General features: G+C 36.1%; 1 protein-coding gene across 8 annotated transcripts in view; it reads left to right on the forward strand.

Annotated features, from left to right (window-relative positions):
- Positions 1-12,669, forward strand: part of CDH18 (cadherin 18) — a 337,159-nt gene that overhangs the window by 136,116 nt on the left and 188,374 nt on the right. For all 8 annotated transcript variants that reach the window (XM_027812997.2, XM_027812999.2, XM_027812998.2 and 5 more), the window contains one exon: positions 12,062-12,540. In XM_027812997.2, the coding sequence (XP_027668798.1) occupies positions 12,313-12,540 (228 nt within the window). In that variant the 5' untranslated portion in view covers positions 12,062-12,312. The remainder of the gene's footprint in view (positions 1-12,061; positions 12,541-12,669) is intronic.

Here is a 12,669-nt window from a genome sequence, read left to right on the forward strand (position 1 = left end):
AATAAAAAAATAAGCTAGGCCTGCTGAATGTGTAGCAGAATCTGTGGAGGTCTAAAATGAAGAGAGAGCCCCTGATGTGTGTTATAGGAGACCTGAGAGAGCAAAGTTGTTAGGTGGTACCCTGCAGGGAATCCTCCATCATTCCAAGGAGAAGAGCAACCAGGTCTCCCTCAGCAGCTCCAGGGAAGACATGCCCTCTCCCTCTGACTGCTGAAACAAGTCAGACACAAACACAGTGCAAAAACCATGGTTATTGCCCTGCTCCAAGTGTCAGCAGTGAGGCACTGGGCTGCTCTACAGAGACCTCCAAATAACATTGATCACATACTTTTGCTGCCTTTGATATGCCCCCCCTGCTCCTTTCCCTCTTTCAGGTTCTTCCATTTTACCATCTTCATGTCCCTTCCCAAATAAACAACTTGCTCATAATTCCCGTTTCCTTATTTGTCTTTCTACAAGTGCACCCAAACTCAGTATTTTTGTTAGTGTTTCCTAGGTAGTCTCAACTTTAAAAACATATTACTGAAATAATTACCTAGGCAGTATGGACCTTGACTCTCCGAAAGAGGCTCCCATATTCTTCCAGAATGCTCTGTGAAGTTCAGCTCTTCTCACATCAGTCTCTCTGAAATCCAGGCAATCCTCATGGCTCTGACTGTAACTTCTTATGTTGTTATTTGTTGCGTCCAGCAAGTTTTGTCATATCTGGTGGTTTCTGAGCTGTTCAGTTAGCTTAACTGCAGGCCAGTGCATGCATCCTCTTTCTCACAAACTTCTCTGTAGCTAAATAGTCATGTCCAGCCTAGAAGCTTACCCTGCTTTGAGCAGTGCGTTGCTCTAGGTGACGCCCAAAGGTCCTTCCCAACCTGTTTTAAGGTTTTGTGACATTACACATATGGTTTGTGTCAGTATGTTTTAAAACAGGTAGATAAAGTCTTCATGCCACTTTCACTGAAGCCAGGAACAATTTACTTTGGTTTCACGTAGTGCTGAAAACAAATTTGGACTCTAAATAGAATTCAGGTAACTGTTTATTCTTTTTATAGAACAAGAAAAAAGATCTTCATATCTTTTATTATTTTGCCAGTAACTGACCCAAAAAGATGGTCTCACCTGTCAAAGTTTGGGCTCTATTTGACATCTTAATGCTGATTTCTGAAAACCTGAAGTCCATAAAAAGCATTCTGAACACTGAAATATTTTTTCATAAATTCCTCTTTTTGTATATTGCTGTAATTAAGGAATTTTTTTTCCCCATATTATTATTGTGGGGTTTTGGTCCTAGAACATTTATAACTCAAAACCATATTAATATAGATTTAAAAATTAAAAGATACGCAAGGTGCTCTCTTACTGAGGAAAGTAGTTGGTGCTGAGTGCCACTGAACTTTAAGAGTAAAAGCTTATCTTTGCTGAACTTGGAATTTTGCAATGCGCATAGTGGGCACTGGGGTTTTGAATCCAGAATACAGAAAATGAGCTAAGTCAGACATAATCATCATGGACAGTGATAAGTAAAATCTCAGCATGTTTACTATTTGAGGAAAAAAATCTGTTAAGTTGCATGAAGAGCTTATTGGGAAATTTCAGTCAAGAATTTATTTAACTGCAATGTTTCAGTTTGTGAAAAGCAAAACTTTATAGAAGGGTTGTTTCAATGAGAAAAATTACTCAACGTTCTTTACATATGCTATTTAAATATTTTTAAATTAAAATTATCTTTGCTTTGAAACCTAGCTGATTTTAAATGCTAAACCATTTTATTTAAAGAAATGTTTTATTTTTATTGAAGTGGGTTATCTACCTTGTCTCAGTTTTCCTTCATTATTTCAGTAATGCTGCTACTTTAAAAATGGAACAAAAGATCTGTTTTTCTTTCTATCCTGTGAAGTAGATTTTTTTACAAAAAGATCATCTTAGAAACAATGGTGACAAATTATGTTTTGATTCAAAAAGAAAAGAAAGATTTACCAATAAAAATGTAGTTTAGTTATTTTCTATATTGAAATAGATCACATTCTAGGCATACTTTCTTACTGCTCTTGAAACACTGGAAAAACAATGTTTTCAAATTTCTAGCATACACAGTAAGGTTTGTTTTTCTTTACGTAACAGTAAGGTTTTATATTTTTCTTTAAAACACTGAGATATAAGTTTATGTACTCAATAACATATTTATCACTCTTCTAACCTAAGGAACATATATATATTTTACATTATGTATTGTCAAAATTTCCGTAACAATAATATAATCAATGAATTTACGTTGTACATTATTATAAGGAGTTTCAAATACAGTGCTGGGTTGGTAGCAAACTATGGGAGGCAAATGCCATTCTTAAGCATTTAGTTTCTACATTGGACCTCCCTTCCCTTTTTTTTACTTTTTACCAGTCATTTGGGATGCTACCATACCACTCAGAGGATCTCTTGCTATTCATTTTTGAGAAATAATTTGTTAGGATAAACAGTACCTATGGATTATACACAAGGGGGCTGTTGCAGGTTCCTCCTATTTAAACTGGGTAATTGCTCATCAGATACTCATGTATTTGCTTTGTTCCCTGATTGGGACCTGACCTTTATAAATGGTAGGAATGACTCAGGAAATTACTGAAATCTTTATTCTGCTAGCAAGTTCCTTGTGAAGAGAAACAGCACAGAAGGAAAGCCTTTGCTACTCTGGGAATGTAAAAGGACCTTTGTACTGTCTTACATATCTGTATTATCCTTGACTAGCTGCATGGACTTCAGGTATAAATGTACACGGTTTGGTCTCTGGTTGAGGAAAAGAGAGACGTGACTCAGATTTATGAATCATCTGTCTGTTTCACGGTTGTTCCTTTCACAGCAGGTAATGGCTAGCATGGCTGTTTGTGCAATTACAGTTACAGAAACAGTGGCTGGATTTTATCTGATTAATTGTGGTTTTATTTTGTCATGGTTCTGACAGTCATGCTCTATGCAAATCATAGGGGTATAGTTACAATAAATATTTCTTCAGTTGTTGATTATGGCAGAGCACTTCTGTTATCCTGATGTTGCTGTGTGCCTGCTTATTCTATACAAAACAGTTTTGTGTGACAACTGAGGGCAGGCTTTGAATCCCTTTATTTTGTCTTAATGTTGTATTTTCACTAACTGTTCATTGTAGCATTAATTTCCTATCTACATATAGTGCTGCTTGCAATTTAAGTACCTCTTCTGTTTTGTTTGCAAACTTCGCAGATTTCCCTTTGTTCAGGGAAGATCATATATTTCTTGACTGACTTGTACTCTTTTTCAACAGGATAACAAATCCATTGCTTTGTAGTGTTTAATAGTTTACTGTACTCATTCATGAATATAAGAATGTCTTCTAATAACTCTCTTCAATATCTTTTCTAAAATCAATGCATCTTTTTAAATAATCTCTACAGTTAACTGCTCGCTGGAGCTATTTATTGCTAAAGGCAGCATAGCACATCATAGCTCATCTTGCACATCATCTAACCATAGCATCAATTAGACACACTTTCAAAAATCGTGTTATGACAATAAGACTTGAATTCCATAGTAGTTCTAATGTATTTCTAGCATAACGTTGGAGGTGAGGATCTTATGCGACCTGCCTGTTTGTAGCCTGGCAATGAAAACCTATTTTCTGATGGGAATTTCAAGGACCGACAGGGTTTTGTTGTGGGGCACTGGTGGTTTGTATGTAAAAATTGATATTTATTTTTATATATATAAAGGATTGGACACCCTCATATTTTTAACTTGTTGTTGATTAAAACAAAACCAAAAAAATCCTCTTTGAAAAACACTTTAAAAATAATTAAAAAGCTTATCCTTATTTTCATATCATGCTGGGTGTCAGTGTGCCCAGGATCCCTTATTTGGGTCGCGTGGAATCAGTGTCTCCTTTGGCATATCATGTGCTGGATTAGTTGCCTATATGTAACATGGGTAATTATTGCTCTTTATGAGTGGTGCTTCAGTTGATGTTGTCCTTCAAGAGATCCATTAAAGCTTGCGTTTAGCGATAAGCTACACATAGGATCAGAAGAGAGTATCTTGATCACTAGTCTACATTACTTTTATAAATTCTTTGACAAGTCAAGAACTCCTGTTAAAGCTGCTACTTTTTGGACCTTGGTACAAGACAGCCTTGACAGTCTTGTTTATTAATTAAAAAAAAAAAAAAAAAAAAAAAAAGGGAATGATAAAGCAGGTGCCAGTCCAATAACTGTTCAGGAGTTTCTTTTGCTGTAAGCAGCATTAAAACCTTTTGAACATTTCCTCTGACTGTCTCCTAAGGCTGTTTCAGCTTTTCACACTCTCCGTTCATCCTCATGGTGCTGTTAGGTAGGCTTCCAGTGGTTTTGTTGTTTTGTTGTGGTTTTTGGTTGGTTTTTTTTTCCCTCTGGAGAAGCCCATCTAGATACAACACATGACTAATCTACTTTAACCAAGGTGTTACCAGGAAGTAGTTCTGCCCAGGGCTCCTCGTGCTAGCTCAGCATTTCTGTTCTCTTTTAATTGCAGGTGCTGCTAGGCTTTCCTTCCAACTTCCTTTGTAACACAACCTAAATTGCAGTTCACATGTCTTCTGTAAGGAATGTGGAGTCTCTTCTATAAATAATCTCAGAGGCTTTTATTCATACAATGTCTACTCCATTTTATGACCCCAGCTGTTTTAAATGATGTAACTATTCTAGCAGCAAAGTAACTTGTTAAGGCCTGTTAAGCTAACAAGGAGTCTCTATTCTGAACTGCTTTAATGCTGGAGATAAAAGTCAAGGAAAAATGAAAATGAACTTTTATCTAGAAGTTGATTCAAACAAATACTGGCTAATTTTTAGGGCTATTACTAGGATTTTAAAGGAAAGTTCTGAAATTTTTTATTCCATCTTGACAACATAGTCAGAACTAAAAAAGAAAATGAGAAATGTCAGTGTGTTAATGCTGGATAAGAAGTCATCTCTGGCTTTATCTTCTTCCTTTTGCAGTCTATATATATATATAATATTAATAACACAATATATTATATATACAAAGGAAAAGATCAGACAAATCTGTTGTGCAAGAAATAAAGAAGAGTCCATACTTGTGCTGTGTTGAAGGTTTAGTTACAAACTATCTAAACCTATAATAGAAGTAAGAACAAAACCACAGACTTTCAGTTAAGCCTCTGAAATATGAACTTAAAACAAAGAACATAGTAGCTATTAACGCAAAGGGATGGATAAGCTATATTTTGTTGTGATCTTTACAGAACAACAATAGTATATTGGTTTCTGTGACTTAAAAGCTACTGAGTGTTGAGTTGGGTCAGTAAGACAGAAGTGTTAATAAAATTAGCAATAAAACTCATTAAATATATCACTGAGGGTAAGAGGAATATTTGGAAATAATATCTGCCTTGAATGGAAGAACTGAAGAAAGAAAAAGGGACATTCTTAGTTTTAAAAAGTAACCTGGATTATGATCATTTGTGAAGAAACCTTATGTGATACAAACTGTAGAATTAATTCTGACCCTGGAACTCCAAGCCGCTAGGAGGAACGCAGCCTCATAAACAGGGATCGTTTGACGCATGTCTGTCAGTCAGGATACTATTGAAAAAGTCATCACACACTACTATCTGAAATAATTTTATAAATTTAAAATTATTTAATGCTAACTCTGCAGCTAAACACTACCTTTCCTGGAACTAGTAAAAAAATTACTAATTTTGGGTATCTAATTACAACATTAGGGCATGTAAAACCCATATCTGTGGTGTCAAACTGTCTTTATGTTATGTAGTATATAGTAAGTTACTTTCCAGAGGACCAGCTAACTTGCTTTTCCAAATATAATATTTGTCTGGAATTTGTTTTTTTACTGTTTTAGAATGTCCCAGAATGTGTGAGTTTCTTTTCCTTAATAATATCCCAGGATAAACTGCTGGTTTTTGTTTCTTCATTGGCTTTTAGTATGCTGTTCCTTTACGTGTAGGTGGTAAAGGGGGAGAAGAAACAAAAAAGGAGTGCATTTCTTTTCCTTTTCTTTGTGGTTTTTTTTTTTTTGGGGGCAGTCTCAGCAAGAGTAGTATACTCATCAAAGGAATCAGTTTTACAGAATGTTTCTCTGATTGTAAATTGAATGTAAGAATACTACAGCTTTTCACACATACTGTATAACATAGTGTAATCATTAAGCCTATGCAGTTGTTTTTATACTCTTATGTTACTTTATATTGTATATGTTTTCTGAATCACACGTGTCATCAGTTGACCTGATCTGTAGTTGTATGTGAAAATGTGGAAACTGAAAGAGCCTTTTGTATATGAAAGGTTAAAAGTGTAGGGAAATAAATACGAGGTTTGCCCTTCCCTTGACAATTTCAGCGTACCTACTACATATATTTTGTGTTTAATTTTGTTTCATGATTTTTGTTTTCACTTGATGTTTTCTTTATGTCAGCAGTCCTTATCTTCAACTGTATTAACTGGGTTTCTTACATTTCACAGAAATTGTACTGCTGTTTTTTTACACACATACACAGACACGTGTAAATATAATCTCTGATAGCTTCACATATTAGCTTTAACAGCTTCATCTGTTTCCACTTGAACCTTTCAACTTGCTTCTCTATCTCAAATTTTTTCAGTGACTTTTCAGTTTCTTTGTTGTATCCTATTCTATATTTTCTTCTGTTATTTCTCTTTATGTCTCATTGCTTTATTGGTTTTTGATCTCTTTTTATTTTCTCAATCCTCCCCCCCCCCCCCCCCCTTCTCCCCACAACAGAATTTCTGTTGGCTTATATGAAAGAACAAGCTTTATTTTTCAAGGAGGCTTTCTTTTGTGGTTATTTTGATTCATTTGGTAAAAGGGAGTTTATGTAAAATGTACTAGGTGAAATAACAGTCAGATATAATAATACAAATAAATAACAGATTAGCGTAGACATTTTTGGGGTTTTGGTGATTAGAAGTGGTCTTCACCAAAACACTGTGTGTAAGTGTGGAAGAGGTACAAGAAAGAACATCCCTTGACATTATACAGTCATCAGCTGGGTTTGTTGGCTTAGAGGCGAGGCCAGAGCTATCCAATGCTTTTTTTTTTTCTCTGTTTCTATAGGAAACTGAATGAGTTCCAGGATGATAAAGAATAGCTTTCTGAATTGAAATAAATATAAAATCGGCAATAATTTGGGAGTTCAGTATCTCATGCAGTTATCTCACAAATTAAAGGAAATTTCCTTATGCTGTTCAAATGGAAAAGTAGTCCATTTTACCACTTCTGTAAGATCTGTCAATACAGATCTATAGTGTCAAACCATTTCTAGTTTTTGAAGTTGCTATTAAACTATTTTAAGAACACTTTATTTATTTGTTTGTTTGTTTTTAGTCTCACACATAGCTACGATATAAGTACAATAAAGGGGCAAGGCAACAACATGTAAGACAGATTTTAAATGCTTTCCAAAACAGTTTTGATACTACTTTTGTGTGCTGGTTTTGGCTGGGATAGTTAATTTTATTCATAGTAGCTAGCAGTGTTTTTAACACTGGGTAATTTTCACTATTGCTGAGTAATATACAGCATCAAGGCCTTTTCTGCGTCTCACCCCACCCCACTACCAAGTAGGCTGGTGTTGCACAAGAAGCTGGTGAGGGACAGCTGGGACAGCTGATGCCACGTGACCAAAGGGATATTCCATACTGTGTAATGTCATGCTCAGCATATAAAGCTGGGGGAAGAAGAAGAAAGGGGGGACATTTGGAGTTATGGCATTTTTCTTCCCAAGTAACCATTATGGGTGATGGAGCCCTGTTTTCCTGGGGATGGCTGAACACCTGCCTGCCCATGGGAAGCAGTGAATGAATTCCTTGTGTTGCTTTGCTTGCACACGTGGCTTTTGCTTCTCTTATTACTGCCATTGCATCAACCCATGAGTTTTTTCACTTACACTCTTCAGATTGTCTCTCCCATCCCAACGTGGAGGGAGTGAGCAAGTGGCTGTGTGGTGCTTAGTGGGAAGCTGGGGTTAAACCACAACATTTTGTCAGATTGACTAGCATGTGCAGAAGGCACTGTTAAAAAGCACTGAAGATTATATATAACATCTGTATTGCACAAGCTGAGAAATTCATGGTGCCTGATTTTTTCATGTGAGGTTCCGTAGATCAGCTCTACCAGCCGTGGGAAAAGAGACGAGAGACCAACTGTAGATGAACCATTTGCCTTCATCTACCCAGAAATTTCACTGTTTTCTGCCAATTACCAGAAATCCTCAGGAGTACTGTATATTCTTTTGGCAATCTATGAACCTGTTCTTCAGAAGGATAAAACAAAAAATAACATCCAATTTTTCTTTCTGATACTAGCCCATTGTTCTGTCTTTGGTCTCCAGGTCAATACACCATTATTTCTGCAGTGCTGAAGGAACTTGAACATTGGCAATAGACTAAGCACAGGGAATGCAGAAAGAAATAAATATATTCCTGCCTGATCACTTATATCTAAACAATGATGTTGATTTGAAGCTGGTGGGATTTTGATAATGCAAGAATTTGTTCTGACAGGGAGGAAGTCTAGAGGGCAGAGGGAGAAGTCAAAACGTATACAAGAAATTTAATTTATTACAAGTTCTATAACTATTTGTCACTCTGTCACTGTGGGAATGAAAAGGGTCCCTGAGGGATGTGACAAAAGATGAAGAGAGCTGTGCTGAATGTGCATCTGCAAAACTGACTCATTCAGATGAATTCAAATGTGGTCAATTTGATTACGGGAGATGGGGGACACTGAGATTCAGGAGAAGTCTCTGCTCCTAAGGGTGAACCTCCTCATGATGGTGAAGCATACACATTTTGCATCACTGTGCTCATACTGGTTTCCTGGGAATTCATTATAGTGAGCGTCTGCCACACTAAGCAGTAACTACTCCATTGTAATGATTCCCAGCAATGCGGGTGGAACTTTCCCACCTCATCTTATTTAATTATTTATTTAAATTTTAACTTAGTCTCTCAAGATGCACAACTCGTTTTCGTGAGGGCTCTCAGGAGACAACAATAAGACAAGTCTACTGCAGTTACGTATGTCATTATAACAAAAAACATTGAGCAGGTCACTTAATCTGAAGCTGCAGACAAGAGCACTGAGCTCTCAGCATCTCAGTATGTTAGCTTATGGCAACAATTTAAGGGATTTCAGGAAGTTCATTCCTTTTTTTTTTTTCGGTCAGTCACAGTTCAGGCTTGTCTATTCTTTGCTTTACTCTGTCTTCTGTGTTCAAGGTTCTGTGCACCTGTACTACCCCCTGTAAACAAGCTTTGCTGTCTTCGTGGCAGATTTGAGGTTTCTTGGGGGGGGGGGGGGTGTCAGGTTTTTAATGAATGTTTATACTACACCTTTAGTAGGAGGGTTCTGAGCAAGTAAGAATGAGGACCTTTGTGCTGAGCATTAATTAGGCTTTGTTTTTCAAAGATGTTTACCAGAGCGAAAACACTTCAAAGAATCTTCATTGAAAGTCCTTCCTGTTTTAATTGTTGAATTTGTCATAGTGGTAATTGTTCTCCAGGCTTCTCACACAGTTCAGGAACACTTGAGGCCTGAACTTCTAAGCATGATTATAACAGGAAGTAGATGCCAATGTAATCTTTCTTTTTTATTATTTATATTATTACTATTATTTTAGAAAATATTTTTTCAGAATAAATAATTTTTAGAATTTTAATTTTGGGGGCAGGTGTTTAACAGTTAACCTCTGAATTGAGTTGAGTAATATAGTGGTTTTGACCAAATGTAAATGTAATGCCTTCTGGTTAATGTTAATGCTAAGAAGAACAGATATTTTTGAGATTAAGAAGCCATTCATAGTTTGCCACTTTTTTCTTTTTGTTCTAGGTCATATATTACCTAGACTATGAAATAACACAGTTTACAGGCTCCATGTTGGTATTCGCTTATTTTTTCCTATGGATGACTGCTGACAGGGGGGAGAAACAAACTTCTGTGTAATAAATCCTAATTTGTTGGTATCTTCTGCAGCCATTTAGATTTACTCTTTTATAAGGAAAGAATTTCTCACCACCACCATCCCCACAGTTTTTGTAAAGAAAAATTCAGTAATAATGTTTTCAGATACATTTTAGATATGCCATTCTTATAAATCTCAGTGCACTTTATATACCATTTTTAACTTATGCACTGTTTTATAGTCTTATGAACTGGTATTTCCTGAGGTGGAAACAAAGGGAAGAAAAATAATACTTGAATGCATAAAACTGCACCCTTATTATTTTGTGAGGTACTCCTTAATTTTAATGTACATCTGAAATATAACAATGACTAATCTGTTTAAATAGCTCATCTGTAGATATAGACATCTTTAGAAAGAAATCACATGCCTCAAGGCAAAACCTGATTTCTAGCAAGAATTGGGAAAGAATGCAAAAAGGCAAGGAAACCAAGGAAGTATATAGTTAGAAGCAAATGTGACACCCAGAATGTCTGGATTCTGTCCCTGGCATAACGTAGACTTCATACAATGTATAAGTGTGAAAAATTCCTATTAAATCACATTTGTACTTGAAGAAGGTAATAATACAACATTTTGTATGAATGTGTTCTGAGGTGGGGTATGAAACTTGGTCTTTGTGGGTGTTGAGGGGAGATTACACTGATAGGGAGATAAGAAGCAGGGTAATACTGAATGTCTAAAAATATCTTCCCTCAGTGGAAAATACCATATAGAGTTTGTTTTTTAACTACTGTCCGGCCACAGGAGACTGGAGTTCTTTCACTTCAGCGTAACCCACTGTCCTGAACTGCATAATAGCAATGGAAAATATATCCTTTCTGCTTATTTCTAATGTACAGCAGTTTTGAAGTATCCTTCCATTATTCTGATGAGAAACTGTACTTAAATGAGTACAGAAGAAAGTGTGATTGAGCTTCCAGTATTATTATGGATTTGAAAAGAGCATAAAGGGGAAAAAAACAAACCTGCAGCCAAAAGACAGTTGATAAGCTTCCTTCCACTGCAGTATTTTCCCATCTAATTTCTACATCAATGTTTGGTTCTTCAGAGATTTTGAATTTGTTCTGTTGGGTTCCCATGAAATTTAGTAACAAAGTTAGTTTAATTGTGTTTCTGTTTACATAACTTGTGACGGCTTTATGATGCTCAAACAAAGCCAATATTGGAAGAAAGTTCTAATTTTTGTACGTTTAGTTGCATGTTTTGCGATTCCTGATTGACTGATTGTTGATATTTTCAGATAACTGAACAAACGATTACTTTAGGGTAACTATTTCTCTGAGGTTGAAGAGTTATTTTGTTTCATTCAAGGTACTTTGCTTTAAGCGCTACATTAACTTCCATGTCCATTTGCACATTTTACTATTGCAGTATAAAAAATATATATTTTCCTTTTTGAAGTTGAGAAAATATTGTCATTGTGAACTTAGATGCTTTTATAAATGTAATACCGATCATCTAAACAACCTGAACTTTCTGTCAGTATGAAATAATTTTGTGAGGTTCTGGTATGATGTTGGTTGGAATTTATGTAAAGTACAGGGTGTAAAAGTGCACATTTTGACTCAGAGTTCCTGTCAGTATGTTCTAATAGTGACTCAGAGTTCTCAAAGCCTGTTTTGGAGGCTTTCCTTAAAAATTGATCATAGCCTTGGTATTTTTCACCATGTTGGATCTCTGTACAGAAGATCAAGAACTCATGTGAAATGAATCACTATCTAATGACACTGTAGCCATGACTTTATTTTACTGTGAGACCAGGTCAGTGATTTGCCAGTAATGGCCAAAGGAATAGTCCTGAATCATCCAATTTTTCATAATGTGAATGTTCTCATAGCTTGGAAGAGCCATGCTAATTCTTAAGGTACTTTAAAAACAACCTGGAAACGCTTTTACAGGAAGGATTGAAAAGAAATTTTAGTTACGATGAGAGTCTTTGAAAGACTGGTTAGTGCAGCTGTGAGTGTAATCTAAGGTCAGAAACCTGAAAATTTCTGGTTTTAGTGATGAGTAAGTGGCTTTTTTTTCTTTCTCTATTAGATAGAAAATGGTCGGCAGTGGAACTCTTGTGAAGACCTCAGAAGAAATATAATTTTTTCCAGTCAGCTTTTCATAATGTAAATATAATTTGAGCTTTCCCAAATGGGCAGCTAAACCATGAACAAGCAGAAAAAAACATTTTGGACTGTATTTCTGAACCAGGCTTCACCTTCTGTCTTGGGAACTTATTAAAGGATTACAGCTGAAAAAGACAAGAGAAAGAAAACCTTCAACAGGAAGCTTATCCTACAATGAGAATTACAAGTACATCTTGTATCTGCCCAGTCCTAGTTTGTCTCTGTTTTGTGCAGAGGTGTTATGGAGCTGCTCACCATGGCTCCATCAAGGTGACTAGAAATCAAACCAAACACATAGAAGGTGAAACAGAAGTACATCATCGTCCCAAGCGTGGATGGGTGTGGAATCAGTTCTTTGTTTTAGAAGAACACATGGGACCAGATCCTCAGTATGTAGGAAAGGTAAGGCCATTGTCTTATTCTTGGTTTTGGTTTTCCCGTTTGCTGAAATGTGCCATTGATAGAAGAAAAACAGGTACCTCCTTAGATGGCACCTCCTTTTTTAAAGGAGGACACCTCTTGGATTGCTAC

The sequence above is a fragment of the Falco cherrug genome, chromosome 3, assembly GCF_023634085.1.
Source record: "Falco cherrug isolate bFalChe1 chromosome 3, bFalChe1.pri, whole genome shotgun sequence".
Classification (NCBI taxonomy): Eukaryota; Metazoa; Chordata; class Aves; order Falconiformes; family Falconidae; genus Falco; species Falco cherrug.